The 24,515-nt window shown below is 41.6% G+C and overlaps 3 protein-coding genes across 6 annotated transcripts in view; all 3 read right to left on the bottom strand.

Moving 5' to 3' along the window:
- The window catches only part of ryr2b (ryanodine receptor 2b (cardiac)), a 63,596-nt gene extending 59,206 nt beyond the window's left edge, over positions 1 to 4,390 (bottom strand). For 3 of the 4 annotated variants that reach the window (XM_068719995.1, XM_068720002.1, XM_068720011.1), the window contains exons 1-4: positions 1,626 to 1,705; positions 540 to 614; positions 317 to 395; positions 98 to 210 (exon numbers count right to left, since the gene is read on the bottom strand). In XM_068719995.1, coding sequence (XP_068576096.1) covers positions 98 to 210; positions 317 to 395; positions 540 to 614; positions 1,626 to 1,694 — 336 coding nt within the window. In that variant the 5' untranslated portion in view covers positions 1,695 to 1,705. Of the gene's footprint in view, positions 1 to 97; positions 211 to 316; positions 396 to 539; positions 615 to 1,625; positions 1,731 to 2,294; positions 2,415 to 4,307 lie in introns of those variants that run through there. The other variant, XM_068720031.1, reaches the window with a different exon arrangement.
- A 1,391-nt stretch (positions 4,391 to 5,781) lies between these two features.
- actn2b (actinin, alpha 2b) lies at positions 5,782 to 24,506 on the bottom strand. The gene is made up of 21 exons (XM_068719969.1): positions 24,212 to 24,506; positions 20,609 to 20,723; positions 20,262 to 20,381; positions 20,041 to 20,127; positions 19,814 to 19,901; positions 19,021 to 19,099; positions 16,236 to 16,317; positions 15,939 to 16,024; positions 15,594 to 15,686; positions 15,036 to 15,266; positions 14,653 to 14,800; positions 14,107 to 14,257; positions 11,744 to 11,852; positions 10,794 to 10,934; positions 10,372 to 10,554; positions 9,985 to 10,119; positions 9,465 to 9,644; positions 8,654 to 8,800; positions 7,973 to 8,038; positions 7,722 to 7,880; positions 5,782 to 7,605 (listed from the first exon to the last, which is right to left on the bottom strand). Exons 1-21 carry the CDS (start codon positions 24,338 to 24,340, stop codon positions 7,447 to 7,449), a joined length of 2,688 nt encoding a protein of 895 aa, XP_068576070.1. The 5' UTR covers positions 24,341 to 24,506; the 3' UTR covers positions 5,782 to 7,446.
- On the bottom strand, positions 12,294 to 14,077 carry LOC137879346 (uncharacterized). Its single transcript, XM_068719984.1, has 3 exons — positions 13,473 to 14,077; positions 13,320 to 13,378; positions 12,294 to 13,195 (listed from the first exon to the last, which is right to left on the bottom strand). The coding sequence occupies exons 1-3, from the start codon at positions 13,517 to 13,519 to the stop codon at positions 12,462 to 12,464; spliced, it is 840 nt and encodes a 279-aa protein (XP_068576085.1). The 5' UTR covers positions 13,520 to 14,077; the 3' UTR covers positions 12,294 to 12,461.
- Positions 24,507 to 24,515: the final 9 nt, after the last annotated feature.

Raw genomic sequence — 24,515 nt, 5'->3', positions numbered from 1 at the left:
CACAAGACTCAGGGTTCCGATTGTATCACGACTTCAGTCAAACATCAGATCTGTAGATCATCTAGCAATGAAAGACGTTACTTCTTTACTGACTCACCAGATATCTCTCTGAGGAAACATTGACCAGGATGAGGTCATCTCCAACACGCACTTTCTCACCTTCTGACCTCTGTCTGGATGCTGGGTGGACAGTCCACCAGCAAGCCTCACCTGAGCCACACACACAGAATACACACCAAGGAAGGATTGTTCCACATGATGTATAGTGTGGTAAAACAAAATCAAGTATCTAGAATAAAGAATAAAGATCAAATACCTGCTTTATCCTCTTGCAAACCGACATCAAAAGCCAGCTTGTCTGTTGAAGCGTGAGATGAGGACAAGCAGCTGAGATACTGGGAGTGAAACAAACAATAGATAAGTGACTGTACATTTCAGTGAACACGTGAACAAATGTTTTGAAAAAGTTAATGGAACTGTTGGCAAATAAAGACTCAACCCTTTGTGATTTATACCTGTATCATATCAAGATGACTCACCATGCCACTGTACGAGTGTAGGAACAACACAGCCTGGCCATACAGAAGGGTGCGATGGCTTCCTCCAGCTTCCACCTGTGACTCACAGGAGCATTAACCAACTCAAGAGTATGAGTGAACACAATAGCAGTGGTGTGAAAAGTGAATAAACTGAAAAATAAATAAATAAAAACAAAGACTAAATGAAAAATATATATATAAATAAATGTAAAAATGGCAAATAATAATTAAACAGAAGAGAGCAAATAAAAGTAACAATCACCATAAAATGAGTAATTCAATTTGTTTGCTTGTTACTTTATGTCAACACCATAGAAATAGAACAAGAGTAGAACAGACATTGAATTGTTTGCAGTGGTCATTTGACTAGTACAAAAGAAAATGGCAATTACATCCATCAGTGCTACACTGATTAAAGAAAAACAAAACTCACGCTGTGACAAGAGTGTGTGGATGGTCATTGAGTCGTTCATTTTGACTCTTTTACTCTGGCTTTCTGTGCTTCGAAACGTTACTACTCCACTGCTCGTTTTAGTCGTTACTGAAAAACATTGCCTAAGTGAGTTCGCAACTTGCCCGCAAGTCTGTTTAGGTTACACGGAAGTTATCCCGCTGCAATGGTAACGGTACACATAAACATGGCCGCTGCTCTGACCATCCAGCTCGGTTGATTTGAATGGGAATGTCCTTCTACTCCTATTTTATTTATCTGGTCACCACCAGCTGTTCCAGCTTTACAATGGCTTTGTTGGTCTCTTGTGCTGTAAGATTGTGTTTATCTTGTTGCTCCAGACGATTTAAAAATGAAATCAGTTCACAGAATAGTACAAGAACATTTATTTTACTTAGGGCTGAAATGAGGTCCGTTGAACCTAGCGACTTATTGTGGCGGTGTTGTTTTGAAAGCATCTGTGGCATTTTGGAATTCCAATTAATTACTTATGATTATTAAATCCAATTCATACCATATATTATAGTATGAATAACATTGATAAATGGAAAATAATATCTGTTTTAGGAGTGCTGAGATGCATTGGGAGAAGAGAAGAGAAAAGAAGAGAAATGAAAAGAAGAGAAGACTCTCACCTCTGCAGCCAGGTGCTCACTGTGGACCAGCATCTCCTGCAGGGCTCGAACAGAGAGACACTGGGCCATGACAAAGCCACACACAGACAAGTCTGGAGGCACATTCTGGTAGAAATGACAGGCAGCAGAGCATGTGTGTCATGGAGGTGAGCTTCATATCTGTCTACTCCGTTCACCGGCCAACAATGTAGTTAGCAGTGATGAAGACAGCAGCAAACTGTGGATAATAGGGTCAAAATCTGGCACACAAAATAAGACAAATACAATCATTATAAAAATATGCTGAATAAATAAGTAACAAACATTAAACTTGAATTAAAAATGGTCGAATGTAATGTGATAACTTACTCATTTAAAGGACAAATTGTAGTGGGAAAAACAAAACACTGTTCAGACTCAATTAGCAGACATTCATTAAAGGTGTATGTAGAAAGACTTATCCTACAACACAAGCTTTTGTGTTGTAGGATTCTAATGTTATAGATTGAATGTTTGTTAAAGATACAGAAGATCCAGTATTTCTGTACTTTTTAGTGATCTATTTGCATAATTGTACACATCTCTCTTTTATTACTAAACATTTCAAGAGAGAAGAAGCGTGACGATAATTGAAACTAACAGACTGCTCTGTCAGTGAGGAAAGACAGTCAATGAGGTGGAGCGCTTTACCTTGCAGTTAGAAGTGGGCTCAAGCCGGCAGAGTCTGCTGCCAAATCCCTCCGCTGCAAGACAGAGTTTCACATGTTCCTCCTGGGAGGTGAAGGTACTCTGCAAAACCACCTCATCTCCCTGAGAAACACACACACACACACACACACACACACACACACACACACACACACACACACACACACACACACACACACACACACACACACACACAAAAGAGTCACAGATTATGTTAAAACTGCACTCAGCTCTACCTCTGAAATGTAAATGCTCTGAAGCAGCATTTAGGATGAGGGACACTACAACTCACTACTTCATGTCATACTTATACATCAGCAAACCCTACTGTAAATGCATGTACAGTAGATCTTTCACCTGAAATGTATCTCATCTAAATGCCCAATGGACCACGTCAAAGGAATGAGACTTTTCACATCTATTTAAAGAACTGCAGAGAAGGACAACAGACAACTGGTCGACAAAGTCCGGCCAGGTCTCCCAACACCTCTCTATAAAGGCTGCATACCTCCATATTGGGCAGATATCGCACTGTCTCACCCCTGATTCACCCTTCTTTCCACTCTTCATATCAGCAGTGCTCTGCTATCAGTCAAACACACTGTCCAATGCTGAGGCACTGTGGGGCATTCAGACGGCTACAGGACTTCTTCTTCTTCAAGGTACATTTGGCAAATGAAAAGTCACTATGCTACAAGACTTCATCCAAATGTCAAACACCCTGGCAATTGGAAAAACATGTATATTTGACTGGAAAAAGTCTTGAAACAGACGCTGGTCTATATATTCCAATCTGTATGTTTCAGGGTGACGCATTAAAGAGGAAGCAGAACACCTTGTGTCTCAAACGAGGACCCCCTACACTTACATCATAAAAATGATTACACTTTTATGACTTCAGGGACAAAAGCAAACGTACCATTTCAAAAATGCCATTAATTTAACCACTTTGTTTCCTGTCATCTACTAACTAAATTCTAGCCCAGGATGGAATTCTAGCCTCGGTTGAAGAATTTCTTGGGGGAAACCCAGCACCTAATGTAATAATGTATGACACAGATATCTTACGCAACTTCATATTGTGGATTGATCTTGCAAAATGACTCAACGTCTCAATCTGTGCATCATTACTGGGTTCAGTAGCCCATCTGCATCACTGCCTGTATCACCAGACACTCTCACTATGACATGTCCTTATCAGAGTTTAAAGATAACAAGCTGTGAGGAGACGACTTGCAACAGGGGAGCAATGATAGCATCTCGCAGTGAGGGTAAAAAAAGCCATTTGTGGTCTTTTACTGTCGGTGATTCAACTAAAACTGATGAAGATAGCAACAATGCTGCTGGGAGAAGGGCACACAAGTAGAGCACACTTATAAAAGAAATGTGATTGTTATTAATTCAACCTACATATATTATGTTACTTATACTTGTAAATAAAACATTTCAATAAAACAAAGAACTTTAAATTGAGAGGATTAGGTCATAAGGTCATACTTAATTTCGATGGTTAAGTAAGGTTAGCTCTGTTTATACCTCACTAAATGTAGACAATATTAAAACTGAGGTAATACAATAATGAAAGAAAACATTCTAGAGCTACTCGGGTGTCTTCTTACAAAGTACCCAGTGTTAAGTCTGTAATTTAATAATGTAACGTTAACTTAACTTTAATGAGCAGCTAACATTACTTTTTTTATACTGAGAGAGTAATGTTACACTTTAGAGGACTAGCCCTCGCAACACAAACAATGTGTCAACAGTTTTTAAATCTGAACTAAACTTTAAAAGCTTTAAAACAAAAAATATGACACATTGAATCACTGGCACCCTTCCAAAGAGCTAAGTTAAGTTTAGGTAACTTAACTGTTGACACCCCTGGAGCTAAAGTTAGTTAACTAGTTTAGCTTAGCTAGCCAACGCATCCTTTCTGGCTTGACCAAATATTAGCTGTTAATTAATTTATTAAACTAGTTTGACACATGGCTGACTCACCGTTCGTAGAAACTGGAATTCGTCATCTCCCTCTCCAGTGTCGGCCATTGTTAGAATCAAAGTAGCCACATTAGACACACTTGAGGAGCATTGGTGGCCCTGAGGGTGACTGAAGAGGACTGGGAGGAACAGACAAGGTGTACGGCTGTTGATTTGAGGGCGGAGTCTGCTGTTCAAATCTTAAGTACTTAATGTCACCCATGTTGCAGATGGTAAAAGTTGGAGCTAATTCCAAATACATTATTTAGTTCAATAGTGGTTTCCAAAATGGAGTGGAGTAGATGTAATAAGTATAAAATGGAAATACTCAAGTAGGCATTTATTACTTTAAACCTACCTTAGTCTTCATATATCGCTCATATAGACAGAGCTCACGTTTTTGTATGTTTAGCTGACCTTTACCATAAACCTTCTGTTTTTGAGTTTAATGAGGTGGAAGTGTTCCAATTGTCTCGGTTTTCCCCATTGTTTGTCTCAAATTACACAGTTCTTACCAGGAACCATCTTAGAAGTTATTAGGAGATAGTTAATCCGTAACATAAAGCGTTGCCATAGATAGGCCTATTCAATATCTCTCTCTGGGTATTTTCACTTGATTTTAATGACCCCCCAACAAAGATACTATCTGCTCATAACTTTGCTTGACTAATCCTTTAGTCCCCTTTGTATCTCTTTGGATTTCCTTCACTGTAGGGTTGACCGTGGCTAAGTGGAGAGCAGGGCCATTCTTCAATCAGAGGATCGGCGGTTTGGTCCCCGGCTTCTGCTCCGCTAGTCTCATGTCAATGTGTTCTTGAGCAAGACACTTAACCCCAAAATTGCTCCCATAGCTGTGCCTACGGTGTATAGATAGATACTGAATTGTAAGTCGCTTTGGATAAAAGCGTCTGCTAAATGACTGTAATGTAATGTAATGTTGTGAACCCCTGACTTGTTTCTAGCTAGCACACCCCCAGGACGCAAGTTCCACTTGTGCACAAACTATATCAACATCTAATGGGCTATGAATGCAATAACATTCACTGATGGCCTCATTAACCCCAGAGGGGCCCTACCCGTTTTGGTTACATGACCTTTCCTTGATGCAACAAAATTCGTAACAAAATTCCACATCCATAGAAGATATTGCATAATGTGGTAAGTTGATTGCCCTGAAAGGCAATCCAGACATCCCATTCTATATTTGTAGCCCTGAGAGGCAATGCTCTATGAGTAGAAAAGTTCCTACACCAAACAGGAATAAGGAAGGAATAATTGTAGCTTCAGAAGATATCATTTCAGATATCACTATTCTTCTACTTTATCAAGTAAAACCACAACCACTACTGCTGTAAATACATCTGTCTCAGCATCAGTAGAGGTGTGACAGCAGGTTCCAGTCTTGTGACTTTTGGCCATGCGGATTTTGTTTACATGTGGCTTTAAATATGTTCTAATATGGTTACAAATTGCAAAAAAAAGGACATGGTACAAGTAAGGATTTATTCCATTTAATTGCATGAATTAATCACATACTTTATTTTTGATCAATTTAATTAATCCGTTACCCTCAAGTACAACGTTTAACTCACTGAATTCGTTGATAACAGAGCCAGCAAACATCTTCCAAGGTGTCAGTACCGCCTGAGTATCTTTATTTACCGACCAACAATTCAAAGCTTTCACCAAAAATGACAACATCTCTTGGATCTAGAGATCAGTGGTGAGTAACGTAAGGTTCATTTGTTACAGTGAAAGTATACTTTTCATTTAAAGGGGATTGCAGCAATCTAATCTGAGATTTTAAATGAATGCGCTCCACTGCCTTGGCTTCAGTATGTGTGAAGTGGCCAATGATCCTCTTCACAGAAAGTGTCATCACTTTAATTACTTCCACAGTATTCTAGCACTCTTGCATGACTTACAAACTGCCCATGGATGTGAAAACCATCACACAAAATGTTTGATTTATCATTCTTTTCATTAAGAGCATTACATTTATTTTAGCAGAAAGTAATTTGCATAAGGAAATAGAGTTATGCGCATGTACATAACTAGCATATTTCGGTTAAATCATTGCCACTACTGCTATATTAAAATATTCTATTTGCATATGATAGTATGGACGATCTACATACAATTTATTCATTTTATTCTCAAATGGTATAGAACGTGAGTATACTTAAAGGTAACACGTAGTTAAACAGCTGTGTAATATGGACAAATCAGTCATTTTGAATGTGTCAACTTCAGCACACACATTAAAGGCATACAACACAAAGATTAGTAAATATGGAGATGTTTTTTAAGCCAAAACTTTAAGCAGGACCTTAGGGCTTCATTTTACCTTTATTTCCTTATCTGTGTACTTTATTTTTGGAGTTTGTTTTCTAGTACGTGTAAGCATTAACGCGTTTGTTGATGCCTGACAAAATGTTTAATCTTAAAACACGATACTCATGAATACTGCACATTTAATTTTCTGTGTTCTCTGCCTTTAAACCACTGAGCAATTGTAAACATTTACTTTCGCAATCATCTGGTTTCCCACTTCTTTCCCTCTGTTGGTATTGTATATTTATAGACTTTTGGGAACCCATTTTCTACACTGTTTATTGTTGCATGGCAGTAGGTCTGAAACTGCGCCTTTCTAATTCACTTTAAAGCATCTGAAAACGCCTTATCAGATGATTGTATTCCCTAAAAGGAGGCACTGGGAGGAAACATAAAAACAATAGACACTGCTAGATGAAATAGGACTTTTATGTCTAATTTCTTCAACTGAAACTAAAGAAACACAATTCTTTGGCTTATTAGTAAGTATTACTAAGTGTCTATTTTCTTGGAGTACATTTCTCTTCTAGGTTTACCTTCACAGAACCCTACTTTCTGCACAAACACCATAACACACAAGGCAAAATGTACAATGCATTGTTTCTCTCAATATAATTTAAACAGATTTAAATTTAATTTAGGGGACATTTCTCATTCAAGAGGACCAAGACAAGTGACGATGATCAAAAGGATTTTGATGATGAAAAATCTGGTATGGTCACAAACATTTAACTAAACATATTTGATCCAACTTTTGTATAGATTCCTTAAATTCATCGGGGGGGGTTAGGTACACGGTCAGTAGATGGAGGGTGTATCTAGTCGGTTAAAGGTCGCTCTCTCCATAGAGGGCAGTGGAGAAGGCGGTGTAGTCCAGGGCCCCTGGTGGTGCTCCATGGCCGGAGTAAGGCGGCATCCTCTTGATGCAATACTCTGCTTGTTCGGGGGGAAGTTCTCTCCTCAGCTCCTCCACTAATATGTAGGGCTGTGGGGAGAAAATGCACTTCAGACATGTTTCCACAAATGACTGGAAAAGAAAAGAATAGTGCTGGCTAAGAATGTCTGCCCGTACACCAGTGAGCCACGCTAACACAAACCTACCTTGTCAGTTGCGAGGATCCGGAAGGATGCCACAACCTGCTCGGCAGTGTCTGTGTCAGCAGTCTCTCTTGTCATAAAATCAATAAAAGACTGGAAAGAGACGTTTCCAGTACCATTGGGGTCCACCAGGATCATTATACGGGCAAACTCCACCTCCCCCTGAGAAACGAATGAATGGAGAATTAGCAGTTTGTACAGTATATGTGTATCATACTGACAACAAAGCCCCAACCACATTTGAAAGATCATACCAAGTCATAACCCATAGAGATGAGGCAGGCTCTGAAGTCATCAGTCTCCATTGCTCCATTCTTCTTCTACAGTCAGAAGAACATTTTCAGGTTCACAATACAGACAGGAGGAAAGTAAATGACCAAATGCATCAGATACAGAACATCATGCTTTTCAATATACCATAAAACATGACAGCAATATTGTAAGACTACATCCTTAAGAACTTTATCCAAATCAACACTGACAAGCAGATGTTTGCACTGTGATAAAAATAAATAGGAACGCTTCTTTTTTTGTGATAAGACATTAAAGATGCTGAAAATGTCATGATAACTGAGGCCTGAGAGCTTAAAAACACAGGAAAGAAGTCCTTGTAATATACACACTGTGTTGATGTATACACAAACTCATAACTTTCTTATCTGGGACATCAGTGCACAGCTATATTTTTTTTTTAATTTGTATTTGGCAGGTGTATCCTCTATGCTGTTACTCCGGCATGGTGACATAGTCAGTATGTTGAATTCCTACAGTACCAATGTAGCTTGAATGAAAGCTACAGGGCAATATCTAAACACAGGGCTACCACCGCCACCACCCCCTGCTCCACTTCTGAATCGCTCCGATTGCGTCGGATCAGTCACTGAAATTGCCCAAAAAACAGACTCCAGCGATGTGAAACAGTGAATGAGCTGTACCCTGTCAAAGTGGTTGAAAGATGATCTGAACTCCTTCATCTGCTGCTGGCTGATGCCTTTGGCGTCTCGGGTCAGGATCTGGGTCTCTATCTCGTTGATGGTTCGGGCGACGGTTGTGAGGAGCAGCTCCCACCCGACGCGAATATGCTGTCAATGTGGTGACAAGAGCAGGCATGTCAACACAGAATGTATAAAAACTGGATATCTAAATGTATGTTTGTTTATTTTTTTAAAAAGGAGACATATTGCTCTTTCAGGTTTATACTTGTATTTTGGGTTTCTACGAGAACATACTTTAATATTCAAAAAACATATTTTTTCTCAGACTGTCTGTATCTATATCTGTATTTACCCTCTGAAACGCTTCATTTTTGCACCCGTCTCTTTAAGTCCCCCTTCTAGAAAAAGCCCAGGCTGCTCCGATTGGCATGTGAGAAAAATGATGCAACTTTGCAAAGGTAGTTCTCAAGCCGTGGGTGGAGCAACTCAGATTGTGGGCGGTGTATTCTAAAGAGCCTGTATGTGACATACAAGGAGGAGCCAAATCTGAGTGGCTTGTTGAGTCACATGTTTTCTGATCTAGGCAGCTCACAAACAAATGACTGAGTTGTCTTATTTCACAGTGTGTGGGTTGGTGGGCTCTCCTTATAACCAAACATATGTGCACGTCCCTTTAAAGCATTTACACAATTTCAGAATGCATGCAGAGCTACAATGAGTTCCCTTATCTGATAAGAGCGTGTGTAGCCTTTTGAATATACTGTACATGCATGCGGTGATCATGTCCATGCTGTTTGCCACTGCCCTGTACCTCCATAGTGTAGTTGGTGTGTTTGTTATCGAACACCAGGGACTCTTGGATTAGCTGGTGGTCTCCCTCCAACTTGTCGACGTTGGGCTTGTAAGCAACAATGACGTGCTCACATTGCTTCAGCTGTGTCATCTGGTCCTCCAGGGTGCCTCCTATCTCCAGGGAGCAGCGCCCAATTTCCTGTCGGGATAACACACCCAACAAGGTCAGCTTCATTTGTGGACCAATTCGGATCATGCACTGCTCGTCTAAAGACCACATGGTCTGCTCACAAATACAGCAGGAAGTCATTTACATGTGGCTAAGAGTAAATTCTGTCAGGAGCAATATCATTTGTTTAAGGAATATTTTATGTGCATTATAATACTTGCAATATTCAATCATCATCATTATCAAGGCAGCAACCACCATTGTACCTGCCTAATGTACAGTTGTTGAGTATAATCATCTTACATGTTATGTCTTTCTTTGATTAGATGAAGATGACTGTTAAATTGCTTATGAAGCCTGTATGTCTAACCTCCATCCTGACTTGTATCCAGGGTCCAATGAGATTAGCCTGGGCGGCAAACTGTCGTCTCAGCCTTTCGTGGGCATGCTGACGTGCCACCTCCTCCTGGAGGGCACCATCCCTCTGAGGAACCAGCTTCTTCACCTAGAAAACACACAGACAAGGGTTGAATTGTAAGAAGCTGGATCCCCCTGGAGAACCGTTTACATTAAACTGAATTATACTAGTATTATGCTTTCAGTTCAATCTGGCAGCCGAGTCCTTCAACTCGGTGATAAAACATTATAGCAGCACTCTGGCTGTCCATCCATATAAAAGCATTAATTATGAAAGAGGAACGCTATCTGAATAATGACTTTATGTGAGTCGTTAAGCGAGTTCTAAAGCTGTCGCTACCTTTTCCCATTTGTTCAGAAGCTCTTCAGTTGTGAGGGTGCTGTATGGGTTGATAATGCTGGCCTTGATCCCATAGCTCTGGGAAATTTTCAGCACCTCATTGTGAATTCCCAAGATGGCCTGTCTCTCTGCATCCGCCTCGGGAAGAGTAGCTTTGAACTGCTCATGAGCTGCGATTAGACTCTGAAACGGGGGGAAAAAGGGAAGTCCTGGAATTTTATTAAAATTTCATATTTGTCAAAAGTGATAAAATGATGTTCCTTTTTGAGTGTGACAGGTATACCAACATTAAACACCCAAACATCATAGGAAAATTGTGCGCAGGTTAATCTTAACTTTTTTAACATTAGCTATATTATACTGTGAAATGAAAGTAGAATAGCAGTAAGTGTGTGAGTCTACAGTGCTATTGAAGAGCCTACCTGGACCTGTTCAATAGTATGCACAATGAACATGTCCTGCAGATCCTCCATGGCTCCTTCCATCCAGTTGTTGAAAGGGGCCAACCTCTTGGCAAACTCCAAGAACAACTGATCAATAGTCTCCAGCAGCTTATCTGTCCGCTGAGAGGATTACAAGATATCACATGTCTGATTTGTATATTTTTACATCACGTAAACTCCAAAATATCCAACCAAGCTCAGCATTATGCTCTGCCCTCAACGAAGGAGTCATCTTCATATCTCACATACAAATCCCCTCACCTGTTTGAATGACTAATCCAAGGGTGCATAACATTAGTGTGGCCTTGTTAACCTCCAACTCCGGCTCTGTTGTTCCTGACAGAATCCCTCCCCTCAGCAGCCAGCAGAGAGTGGGAGCCGGACAGAAAACAGACCTCTGTCCCTGTCATTCAGACTTAATCCTTGGCCCTTTCCCCAGGGCCCTCACACATTTGCAGGTCTGAAATGGCCTGCATGGATCAGAGGAAGTGGCTAGTGGGCTCTCAGCCAATCACCTCCTGGACAGGACTCTTGCATCTATTTCTCCTTTATCCCCTCCGCCCTCCCATCCTATCTGGGTCAGGGACTTTAGAGGGGATCCAGTTCTCTCTCCTCATCAATCACTTATGTCTTCACTGTTCAGTTGTCATTGACAGACACCTAAATATGCTTACACTGACATTTTGATTAAGCTGGTTTTGTATGCAACTTCATTCTTCATCTGTTGGGGTCCATGTGGAACATTAGCACACTCTTGTGGAGACTTACTAACTTATCCTAAAAAAAGAAAAACACCTAAACTTTTAAGAACTTAATCTCTAATGAAAAAAAGTTACCTTATGTGAGAACCTGTAGAGCAGATATGAATGCCTCTCAGTTATCGTCAGTCACATTAAGTCATTGATACCGGACTTGAATGTTGCCCTCACCTCAAGAGACTCTCTCCTCTTTTGAGTCAGGGTTCCCAGCTTGTCCCACAAGTCACAGATGCTCTGACAGCGTTGGTTCACAGCAGCCACATCGTGGTAGTCCAGCTCACTGGAAAAACAGAGCACAGAAAACTTGTTTTCATTGTGAAAAGGGCCTTTACTGTGTTATTGTTCTCCAGGTATTTAGGAGAACATCAAAAACCTATTTGATAGCTTTTTGCGAATACACAAAGCAAAGTCAGACCTCGCCACCAAATTATTAAAAAAAAAAAAAAAAAAAAAAGTGTAGCTAGGCAAATCATGTGTAATGTTCTCAGGAGATAAGAACCAGGCATTATGCAAGCAGTTTTACTCATGTTACCTTGATGATTGTGTGAGGTACCACAAAAAAATAAATAAAAAATAAATAAAAAACCCTGCCTGGACCCTGAGACTGGCAGCCATTGCAACACCAGGATTTTGGGGATTTGTATCCATAGCCACTTACTTGAGACATTTTAGCAGTTAGCCTAAAGTCCTTTTAATAAACTCCCACCTCAGATTTAATAAAAAAAAAAAAAAAAAAAAAACACAAGGCTATTGAGCATTTTATTCAAAATTCACAAAAGCAAACCTGCGCACACACACTTTACATACACATCTGAGTAAACTGCAGAGAAGACTAGAGTTGCCATTCCTCTGATCAGTTTCTAGTTGTTTTAACGACCTACAGTGCTGGTTAAGCTTTGCTATAGTCCTGGGTCTGCTGGGTCTGAGTGGGGAAGTGGGATCTCTCATAATGGGCTTCGTCAAAGTAGTCTCTGCCATTCTCATGGTCTTCCTGAAAGCGAGTGTACGTGCCAGGAGGAAGCTGACCAGTCAAGAAGAGGTAGTACTGGTTCCATCCAACTGGTGTCATCTCGAGTGGAACTGGCTGTGCGGCGAACGACGTGGAAGCAGCAGACACCGCAACTCTCTGCGGCGCTGACGCATAGGGAGGCGGTGGCAAGTAACCTTGTTCTTCCGTTTCCCACTCCCCATTTCCATGATCAAGGTCCGACGTGTACCGACTCATCTCACCAGCCTGGAAGCCAGAATATGGAAGAGGTTGAGGTGGTGGTGCAGGAAAGTTTAGCTCTTCAGTTTCCCCGTCTGTATTGCCGTGCTCCAAGTTTGCTTCATAGTGGTTAAGCTCGCCTGCTTGATAGAAAGGGGGAGGGCCGATGATAGGTGTGGGCATAGAGTTTCTGGATGCAGTCGCAGACTCTTCCACAGGATCCCAAACAGGAGGAGCACTCCATGAAGCCTCACTGAACATGTCCGGAGTGAGGCTGGAGCTTGCTGGATAGGCTCCAGGACTAGAATACACTACGTCCTCCACAGCAGGGTAACTCAACCTGGAAAACAGTGCAGGAGCAGCTCGGACCTCCATGTTAGACAAACTGCCCTCATAAGGGTCACGCTGGCTCCAGCCTAGAGGGGAAAAATGTTTGTGGTAAAAAAACAAACAAAATTTTGTGAGCCAAGTTGTGAGAACATTTAAAATCAGAATTTGTAAGCATCCAAGTACATTTATAGTCTCCATGAAATTATTTACCTTTTTTAGCAGGAAAGCAAAGAACATTCCAGCTGGACAGTGCAATGAGGAGCAACTGACTGTAAAAGAAAACAGCAAGGTCAAAAACAACAGTAAAATAAACACATCATGAATAGAAAATGAAGCAAATATAGTTATTTAACCATCACATACCTTGGAAGAACCCAAGTAGCCATTTTGCTTGTGAGCTGAAATGACATCTTCTGGTCTCAGGAAATCAATATTAAATACAAAACAGGAAGTTCTCTGTGGCCAATTCCAGACTGAGAAGGAAATGATGGACAGGTGTTCCTCATTGACGGCTGATTGAGAACGTCAGCATGACCGTGAACTACACCCGTCCCCCTTCTACTGAAGTAGAGCGACATGTTCTTAACTAAGGAAAAGAGCGTTTAAGTCATATTCATGAATACTTTTTTTCCAGAGTGGTTCAAAATCATCTCACATGCAAATTACAATTAAGAGACAGTGAGTTCATGTTGTTTAAAATTGTTCCTGCACTGCCTTTCCTTTTTTTCTTCTTCTCCTGTCTCAAATATGAACAGAAAATATATGTTTAGGGACCACTGACGGACAGCATTTCTTTGAGAGTGCAGCGTTGTGTTGTGCTTATGTCTTTTGCTGCCTGCCATTCAATACTATATCCAGACAGGTGCCCTTGCAGGTCATACAGGGTCTAAAGCCATAAATATTATTTAAGTAACATTCACAAGAAAGAAAAGAAAAGGAAACAAGATGGCATTAGCTGATTTTTCTATTGACTAAATGTCTGCTGCAGAGTGCATACTTTAGTTCCTGTGCAATGGCGGCAATCTGCTCCACTCTGTCCTGGTGGGCTGCCAAGTCACTCTCAAAGGCCTCGTGTTTTCGAAGCAGTGCTCTGATTTCCATCAGGGTGGCTGTTTCATAGTCCTTCTGGGAGAGGATCAGTTCTTTACCTGAATATCACACATATGCAAAGAGAGAAAGGGATGAGGTAAGAGAGCGGAACAACAAGATGATTAGTAGGTTAAGTCTAAACACAGGCCTTATTTGGTCATTGCCGATGGAGAAAATGACCTGTTGCTGTCCACTACAGGCTGATTGCAGTTGGACAGATTCTAAAACCTTCAGTCAAACCTCATTAAGAACAAGTGTAAATAAACCCCAAGGTTAGTGGAAACATTTGAGCACTGAAAAGCAGCCAGAGAAGCAGGACTACAGATTCCAGGGAGCTACTGTAACAAGCACAGTATGTCTATAGGTCTGCAGACCTATAGACATACTGTAGCGGTGAGATGTAGGTAGAAAAGCAAGCATGCAGACAGTTAAAAGTGCTGAAACTACAACTGACCGCTGGCCCAGTTCTCATGATTGGTGGCTTTTTGGCGGAACTTTTCCGCCAGGTGGTCCAGCCTCTCCAACCTACGGATCTCTGTAAGGAGCCACTCCTCGAAGCCTTTCTCTGCCTGCTCCAGCCCCTGCCATGCACTGGCTATGTCCTGTACACACAATGAAAAAAAATCACAGTCTGAACTCACTGAAGATATTGATCGTGATAAATATGATTTGAAGCTGCAAAAACTTGTATTGGTTCTCTGTAAGAACCTGTAACTTCTTCATCCTGTGTAAGATTTTACCCCTAAAGGACTCGACATAAACAGGGGTGCAAACAATCACAAACACGTCTTGGCTGTTGAATTATAAGAAGTGGAGGAATTTGGAGTTGTCACTTACAGATACCATCTTCCCTTCAGAGGGCATGAAGGCAGGGCGATTGCTGATCCGCAGCTTGGTCTGAAGGGTGTTGAAGTTAATTTCCAGCTGGCACTTCTCCTGCACTTTAGGGGGCTTGTGCTGGCGTCTGTAGTCCCTGAAGTCCTCCAGCTTCCGCTGCATTTCCGCCATGGTCTTCTCTGGAGTCCGGTTCTCTAGCCAGGGAGTGGTGCGGCGGATCCACTCCAGCAGCTGGGAACCACACGGAAGACATGGGAATAAGTGGAGAGGCGAGAGAGCTCCATGTTAAGATAGCAGTGTTTCAGGAAGACTGTGATGAATTATTGATTCTTTTCAGCAGATGGGTCTCCGCTCATCACATCAGTGAAATGCATAAGAGTAACTTAAATCTGCACTTTTACTTTGAACTAGATTCAAGACTAACTTTAGTGTAATATACTGTATATATCATTATCCACAAAGTTTTTAAAGTTTCATTTCCTTTTGAAAAAGATTGCATTGCCCAATGTGTCATCATCATTCAAGAGGATTTTCATGAAATTACTAATTTCTTTTTACCTCACTGGCCAGTCTCTCGTATTCCTCCATCAGTTTCTCATTCTCCTGGTTTACACCGAGCACCTTACAGATCCTGTTGGCAGCCGTCTCTGCCTGAGAGCACAGCGCACCAGAACAATGTAATTAAATCGGCAAAGAAACACAGCGGGCCATGCTCCAATTGATCCTTTCCATTTCTCTAACAACATCATCCTCACAATAGATGTGTTGATCAAAATGACATGTCAGAAACAAAATATATTAGCAATATATTCTTGCACCTGTTCTCAAAATGTATATGGATGGGGTTAGCTAACTCATCTAAAAAGATTGATATTAGTAATGTTATAGGTTAAACCACTATACCTGCTCAGCTCCAGCAAAAGCATGGTAAAAGCAGGACACATAGGTCATGATAGCTCTTTCATCCGGTTTGGGGGTGTTGATGATATCTATGGCATCGAGACGGAGGAAAAATCAAGGTGGCAGAAGTTTGAAGAGCGATTTTAAGACTGAAACGTTGCAAACAAAAACGGACCTCCAACAGACAAAATACACTCATACGCATACAGTGAAGTTCATATTGCAAACACATATTTCAAAGTACAGTATATGAGAAAGCTGACATTTTTAATCAGAAGACTCTACTCCATAAAATATTACCTTCTGCGTCCAGCATTTTGGGAATGTCCAGGTGTTTCTCGGCTATGTCAAAAGCCAGGTTCAGGTTCCCCAGAGGATCATCCTAAATAAAGAAACACAATTCTACATCACTGAACAGGAATACTGGACTTAAAATGCCCCCATGCTGACCTCCATGCTATGGTGGACACATCATACTCCCCGATTACCTCCTGTACATGCACAGTGATTTAATAACACTCGTTTTAGTTTTGTAGTAGCTGGATGTTTATCAGGAACTAAACATGTTGATGACTGCAGTTTTGATCAGTCTCACCAAACCAGTCTCAACGGGAAAATGATTTGTTATAATCTTCTCAAAACCATGACATGCACATGTTGAACTTTTATGTACAATTATTGATTATTTTCCAATTAAGCAGTTGATCTTTTAGCTTGTATCATGTTAAAGTGATGTCTTTGAGATGAGGGAAAATAACAGAGGCAAGCAAAACTTCACATTTATGAATCCCAAACCATCAGATGATCTTTACTTCATAATTTACTTGAAAGGCTATACAGTAAAAGTAAATCACTACAAGTTAATCAGCTAGTAAATGAATCCACTAACATTGCATCCCTACACCATACATCATATATTTCTTGAAATGTACACACAGGTGACTCTGACAGGACAAACCAAGTGTTTTAACAGCGTGACAGCGGTGCATTAAGCCAACAGCTGACGGCGAACCCTTCCCTGCTAATGGGGCAGTCAGTGAGAGTGCAATGGGGTAAAGGGATCATGCTATCATGCTGCTGCTATTGTCCCTATCTCTGTACCGCTGTTCTATTAAGGTAGGGGGCTGGGGGCTGGCACACTACATGACAGGGCCAGCTGCTCACAGATCCAGTGCAGGAGATAAAAGATGGATGTATAGGGTGGTAAATTGATGATGGGATGGTGAGAAGGATGAATGACGAGAAGGCTACCCCAATGCCTCTGTGTGTGTGTGTGTGTGTGTGTGTGTGTGTGTGTGTGTGTATGTGTGTGTGTGTGTGTGTGTGTGTGTGTGTGTGTGTGTGTGCCACACCAGAGCTGTCTCGGCAGGCTGTAACACTGCGAGCTTAACAAACACGCTCACCTGGAGCCAGACTCAACAGCTGCCTGGCGCACAATGCAACTGTCTCCCGGCAGCATGAGCAGCACTGAAAGTCGAGGTGTGACCAAGTGCGCGAGTATGTACGCCAACGAGATTTAAAGAGCGAGGAAAAAGCCGTAGAGAGAAATAGATATGGTAGATTGTTCATGTGCCTCATCGCTCATATTTACCCCGAGTGCCCTTTCCTAACAATGAAAATCGACACCATCCTTACTTGAGATGTGACCGATGAATATCATAATAACCATTCTCATAGACATCTTCCTGCCTTTCATGGAGGCCCGGCGAACTATAACTGGGGGACACAACGTGACATCATGGACAATAGCAGAGGTGAAGTTAAGCCTGAGCTCTGGAGGGACTAGGCTCATGTTTCTGTGACTATTCAGGGTCAACTCCAAGCCAGGCCAGTGACTTGTGCGCTTCTGTTTCCAAAACAAATGAAAATGTCACTCTTCGTAATCGGCCATGGTGTTCCCCTACTCTACATATATACGGTATCGGGCCTAATTTAGCCGAGGTAAAGTAAATGTTCCTATTTGAGCTCAGCAAGCCGATTTCTCATGAATACATGGTCGGATTTCTTTAGGGCGTCAACAATTTATTTGCAGTACTAAATAATAAAAATCCCCATAAAACCATATGGACCAAGTCTCTATTGTCATTTCTTTGCCCCAAGTTGCAGTTTTATACCAAAACAGACTTGGCAGTGGAAGAGAGAAGCCTCAACTATTCCCACAGATGGCTTTCCTGTCTAAGACAGCTCCTTCTTCCAGTCGGGAAAGGTTGCGTTATTGTTACTCGACTAACACTGGAGGGCTGTCAGCTGGACTCGGTAGCTCTGCAAATAAGCAGCACAGCTCACTGAGGCCCTCGCCTGTTTGCACTCAAACACTGACAATCCTGGGCGTCCTTTTAACCCACAACATTTAAATGAGCTGTTGACTTGTTTGCCCTGAAAAAGCATTTTAGCTCAAGCAATATGCACACACACCGATATGCTGAATGAGAAAAGTGAAACTGTGCATTGATTTGACATAATCTAAAGGCATCCCTTGATCTGCATATGAAACGCCATCTCACCATTAAATCCAATGTTATAATGGGCACAGTGCATGCTAATCATGCTAAAGTTGTGAACTGCTTTAGGTAAGAATAATGAAGCATGATGTGGCACTAAATAAATGCACTTAGGATAAAAAACATTACGCTGTAAAGGAGAAGCCCATAACTTGATTAAAGATGCATTATATCCATTAGCCAAATGACACACTATTTATCTACAGCAAACATTACATTACGGCACACGACTGCTGCCTGTGACAACAGAGTGGACTTCTTATAGACGGCTTACTTCATTCATATAACTCCTGTCACATGCCACATGTTGTTAGTGTATCCAAAAGTGCCACAAGTAAGATCAACAGTCACGATAAAATCAAAACCAAAAAGAAAGTATACACCTCTAGTTCTAGATAAAGACTAGTTCTCCTCAGTATTTTACAACATAAGTCAACATGTCATAAAAAGTGACATTATCCTGAGTCTATATTTGTTTTAATCAGTTCACACTGTGACAGAGGTGTTAATCGTGTGGAAATCAGTGGTGTTAGTTTTAGGGGCTGAAACACAGCATCCTGGTTACACGTGAAGCCACACGACACCTTGTTGAGCTTAGAGTAGTCGAGGAGGTCGGGTCTGTGTCTATGAATCAGGGCGCAGAAGGCCAGGCCATCCTTCCAGCTTCACACGCCAAAGAGCAGAGAGAACCAACATGTCAGTTCAAACGGTAAACGGACTGGACCCAAAGCGCTTCACACAAACATGTCAACATTCAGCCCATTCACACACACACACACACACACACACACACACACACACACACACTGATGCATGCAAGGTGCCGCCTGCCCATCAGGATCTAAACTGATGGGCACATTCGAGCACACTCACACACTGACGGCACAGCCTTTGGGAGCAATTTGGGGTTCAGTATCTTGCTAAAAGGACTCCTTGACTGGAGGAGCCGGGGATCGAAACCCCCGATTTTCAGAGGACGACCCGCTCCGCTCAGAGATAATGCAGTCCAGTGCTAGCGTTAACTATTAAAGGTGCAACAGCACTTGCTGGCAGCATTTTTGCTGATGCCATACTCAAGTCTAGCTATTTTGAACTTTTTAAAGTCAGCCTCAGGAAGAACTTTCTAGTGATATAAGATATATTTATTCACTTTACAAACTCCACATTACTGTGTTATCTACTGCTGTAATCATTGTCTCTGTATGCCCAATTGAAGTTAAAAAAGTATTTGGTATATGTATTGGCATTTAAAATCTCTTTTCTTGGAATATGACATGACCGTGTAGAATGAGAGGACAACCTAGATTAGCTATCAATCACATAAACTATCACAGCATTGATTACTTTACAACAGTATTTGATGTGTTGAACACTCACCTGACATGGAAGTTTTGGACATTGACATTCCTGTAGGGAGCAGTCTTTCTCTGACACCACAGAAGAAGACCTTCCTTGGCAGATGTTTCTGAGGAGGAAATCAATTCACAGGAGCTGGTTACATATTAGTGAGAACACAGTAAGAGTTGTTCAATGTTTAGGCATTCAGTGGACACACAATGTCTACAGAGAATTTCATTTGGATCATTTGGAGTTTGTTATCTCACCCTCCACAGAAATGTCCTGGATGGCGAAGCGGAGGATGATGGTCCAAATCATCCCAAGAGTCATCTTTACATTACCGTCCACAATCTCTGAAAGGCAAACAACCTGTTGCAATCAGTTTGCACTGCAGTGATTATTAATAGTATTATTCTATGTTTGTGAGTTCCTATTGGACACCGGATTCCCTGTATTATGTTCATACATACAGGAAGGTGTTGGATACCTTCAGCTCCAATGGAGACCAGTTTCACTCCTTTGCTCGTGATGTATTCCAAAGCCTTGTTGACATTAGCGATCTTGTGAAATCGCATCTTCCCTCTGTCTGGCTTAGGTAACCTCTCTCCTGCAAAACAGAACATTATGTGACAGAGTCAGACATGTTAGACGCCTTATGTGCTCAAACTGAAAGAATTGCATCCCATCATGAGCAAAATAGACACCAAAATTGATACAATATTGATGAAAATTCAGCTCACAGCGAATAAATTGTGCACTACTGGTGTGGTATCACAAAGAATAAATCATGAACACATAAAGTTATAAAAGAAACATAATCCTTTGTGATCTAACCTGAGATGACCTCCAGAAGCAGCATGAGTTTGAGTCCATTTCTGAGGTCCTCCTCGATATTTTCAATTTGAGTGCCGGCTTTCCTCAGGTGGGAGTTACACCAGGCTGTGAATGTCTAACAGGAAAGGGACACTCAAGTCAATTAAAAGGGGATTTGATCAAATATCAGCATACAGCACTCTGCGCATGACAATTTCTGGAGCTTTGCTGATTGCACCACAGGTGATTAAATACAAAAAGAATACCACATAAGAATGCATATAGCACAGCTTGAAAAAAACAAGCTCTAAAGTTAGACTTCACTTCAAAACCTCCATTATCTGTGGATTACACTACATGCATGGTATTCCTCTCTGTAGACCTGAACAAACTGAGGCAGCTAACAGCTTAACAAGTCTTCCCAACAAGACTATGTGCCAAATCGATGTTAACCTGTTTGACCACTGCTACATTTTCAGATTAACCTTCAGTGACCCATTCGTGTCCAATTTCAACTTTTTCTTTGCTGTATTTCCACAGCTAACAAGCATCAGAACTAACGTACTCCAGATGGGGGGTACTGAAATACTGTAAATCAAGTTAAGACAGGCTCATTGTCTTTCTCCTCCTCCTATTTTTATAAAGTCTGTCAATAGCGAGCCACAGAGTTCAGGGGCGCTCAGCGCTGCATGGATGAAAGCTGGGAGCCGACCACAGAGCACATTCCGACCGATATAAGGTGTTAAATTTAGACCGCTCTGCTGTGGCTCATGATAAGAGACGGAGGAGGGGAAAAAAAACGTCTCGGTGTGTCAACATGAGTGAAAATGTCACGTGGATACGGAGAGAGTTTTCGCCTCACGTCACTTTCTGTCACTATTTTGCCACTTAAGATGTGATTGGTTACAGCTGCAGGGAGATAGCTTTATCACAGCACACGTGTGCCGTTCTTCCAGGTCACACTCATTACTATGCTGAGGGCGAATGAATGGGTCTGTCAAGGTGTCAGACATGTTAACTCCTGTCACAATGACAAAAACATTTAAATACCATCATCGGCTAGAAATCACATTTTTGTTTTCATAGCTACTTAAAAGGTCTATAATGGAAGCGAAGTGGATGCTAGACATGACATTTTTTTCTCTTTTACTTTCCTACTTCACAAAAACAAATCACTTTCACAATTCACTTTTTGAAGAACTTGGTTGAAGTATGATGCTTGCGCGATATTTTGAAACGTTTATTAGCAGTTGATAGTCATTCAGGAAAGAGTGGGAGCAAATTCAGCTGGTTTCACTTTTGTATTTTTCACATTTAGCTTTGCTTCATTTTGAATATTTTGGCCGTTTATTTGCATTTTTGATAAAATGGTGTAATGAATTTGTATTCTCATCATTTTAAAAAAATATATAAAATGTGGAAAATGTTTTATTTTTCTAATGAGTAGCTCAGTCATTTTATATGAGCTACTTTTAACATTTACATGAGTATGTTTTAACACCTGTAGACCTACTAATATATAAATTCAACAAAGGCACATCGCTTGAGGAAGATGTTTTAGCACTTTTTTCCGACCCTGATCCTCACACATGCTTGTGCTCAGTGCGGGTGCCTGTGGGTGCCCACGCAGCTAGCCACTCAGGCTTCCCCTTTGGGTGCTGTGCGAGAACAGAATATTGCAGGCTTTACAGTAAAGGCCATCACATTCCACACTGAGTGAGTCCCCAGGGTGTATGTGACATTGAACTGCTGCCCTCCCTTAGTAGAAAAAAACGTGGCCTGCAAATTTTACCCCTGTCCACAGTCGCCGACCCCTGCTGCCCACTTTCCAAGCCCCCTGCCTCCCTCTGCAGCACTACCGACCAGTGACGGTTGGAGCTAAAAATAATTATGAATCACATCCAGAAAGGACCACTCCTGTCACTGAACTGACTGATGCCTTTGGGGGCCTCGTTGGGTCAGAGGCGGGCAGGCTTGTGTCCGGGTGGATGGAAAATACATGAGAACCGAATGTTTAACATATTGAAAAGACAGAGCCTCTGTAAACATGAATGGGCACTCAAGGAGCACCGGTCTGAGTCGGCTAATAGATTCACGAAGCTCACATTAATATTGAAGGAAGGCTGCTAGTAGGATTTGAATGAAGGCTGCTGCCCCGGGGCTTGAGCTAGATTATAGATTTAAGGCTACTGGAGAGAAGTTATTTGGGAAAAAAACTATTAACAAAAGCAAATAAAAGCCTTTCTGGCAAAAAAGTAGGATCAAAGTGGTATGTGGTCAGGAAGAGAGCGACGTCATCGCATCCCACCTTGCAAAAAAAGAAACACTATTCCAGTGTTGCTGTATGAAACCATCACTGGTGCTTTATCTATTCTGATTATTTTAAACAGCTGCTCCGAGAACCAGCTTGTCAACTTCAAATTACAATCAGTAAGAAGATAAACAGTGTGAAAATAGCTGTGGATAGACTGTAGACCAGGGACCTATTGCTGCCTTGTGTTACCACAAATACACAGTTTTGTCATCCTTGTGGGGGCCAAAGAAGGTTATGGGCCCCGGAGCTGGCGGCCTGCAGTTGTGCAAAGAGCTGCAGTTTAAGGCCCAGGCCAACTTTTAAAGCCCTAAAACCAATTGACAATGTGGGAGGCCGAGGCTATATTGAGTTGAGCCGGTGCTGCTGGTACAATATTTCTCCCTGGTTTCTATAAACAAAAGAATTCCGCACCAAGGACACTGGATTAACCCTACTGTAATGCCTTTTGGTCCTGAGGGTTAAAATTAGATGGAGCGTCCATTCTAATCCCGAGAGCGTCATCATGTGTTAGGAGCATCTGTTGACAGCTCGCATTCCGCGCGTATCAGTGGAGAGGCAGCAGTCTGGAGAGCCGCTGGAAGGCAGCGCTATTGTTAGCTGCCTGGTACCCACGACCCACCACATCCGTCCGTCAAAAAGCCGCCCTCCATGGACGCGCCCGTTATGCGTCAAGTCAGCAGCACGTAATAAGAACCACACCGGAAGTTAAGTGATGCTGTCCTGCAAAATAAAACTATACATTCATTTCACTTCTTTGATAGTTCATGTGAATTGGTGCCAGGGAGTGGGCTACCTCGCATGTCACGCTAGCACTATTAACGGTTACTAACGGTCACGTTAGTTAGCGTTACCGAAGGTGTGTCTTATAGCGCCTTTCCCCACATCACGTTACATTTCCTGTAACAGTGCACACATAAATTGGTAAATAATTAAGACAAATGCCTCATTATATTGGCGTGTATGAGAAAGTAACAACAACGTCATTTTATTTGCCACGTTTAATACACTTAACGCTCATGGAAACATTATGTTAGCCATTGTCTTATTTTGAAAGTGATAACCGGATGTTACGCTCTTTATTGTGGTATGCTTGACGTCGGACCAAACAGCTGTTATAAACTTGTTCGATACTGTAAACAAAAAAAACAGTTTACTAGCAGAGTATTAGCGTTAAATGGAAATATCAAAGTAGAGTTTTAACTTTAAAAAATAACTTCTAACGTCAGTTAGTTGTCACATTTGTTTCCATCACACAGTGCGTAAATAGATCTAGGATTTAATTTAATTGTATAATTTGTAATTTGACTAACCTTCCTCTGCTGTTGCTCCCAGGCAGGGTCGAGCAGCATGTCCCTGTCCCACTCATCCTCCTGGTTCATGTACTCATACTCGTAGCCGTTATCATAGTGGACCGTGGTCTCAACCTGGGTCATCATCATCACTGCGCCGGTTTACTTTCTGTTCCCCTGAAACTCAACTGCTTGATCAATTCTAACGCTGACGACGGGAGAGTAGCCTGACTTTGTTCTGTGTGAGCTGCTGCTTCTCTCTCACGCTTGCCCTTGTCCTCCCGACCCGACAGTCGTCTGGCCCTGGTTGCCACATATGAACAAG

Source organism: Cebidichthys violaceus, unplaced genomic scaffold, assembly GCF_023349555.1.
Source record: "Cebidichthys violaceus isolate CVI_PGR_0920_01 unplaced genomic scaffold, fCebVio1.0.p SCAF_10, whole genome shotgun sequence".
Lineage (NCBI taxonomy): Eukaryota > Metazoa > Chordata > Actinopteri > Perciformes > Stichaeidae > Cebidichthys > Cebidichthys violaceus.
Note: the sequence above shows the minus strand (reverse complement) of the source record. Positions and strands in the feature narration are given on the sequence as shown.

Coding starts and splice junctions, on each gene's coding strand:
- LOC137879346 (XM_068719984.1), bottom strand. CDS start 13,519: ATGTCATTTCAGCTCACAAGCAAAATGGCTACTTGGGTTCTTCCAAG. Junction 13,379..13,472: donor GCTACTTGGGTTCTTCCAAG/GTATGTGATGGT, acceptor TTTCTTTTACAG/TCAGTTGCTCCTCATTGCAC. Junction 13,196..13,319: donor TTGCTTTCCTGCTAAAAAAG/GTAAATAATTTC, acceptor TTTCCCCTCTAG/GCTGGAGCCAGCGTGACCCT.
- actn2b (XM_068719969.1), bottom strand. CDS start 24,340: ATGATGATGACCCAGGTTGAGACCACGGTCCACTATGATAACGGCTAC. Junction 16,318..19,020: donor ACTACTCTAAGCTCAACAAG/GTGTCGTGTGGC, acceptor TTCTTTATTTAG/GATGATCCTCTGGGGAACCT. Junction 10,555..10,793: donor ATACTATTGAACAGGTCCAG/GTAGGCTCTTCA, acceptor CCCCCGTTTCAG/AGTCTAATCGCAGCTCATGA.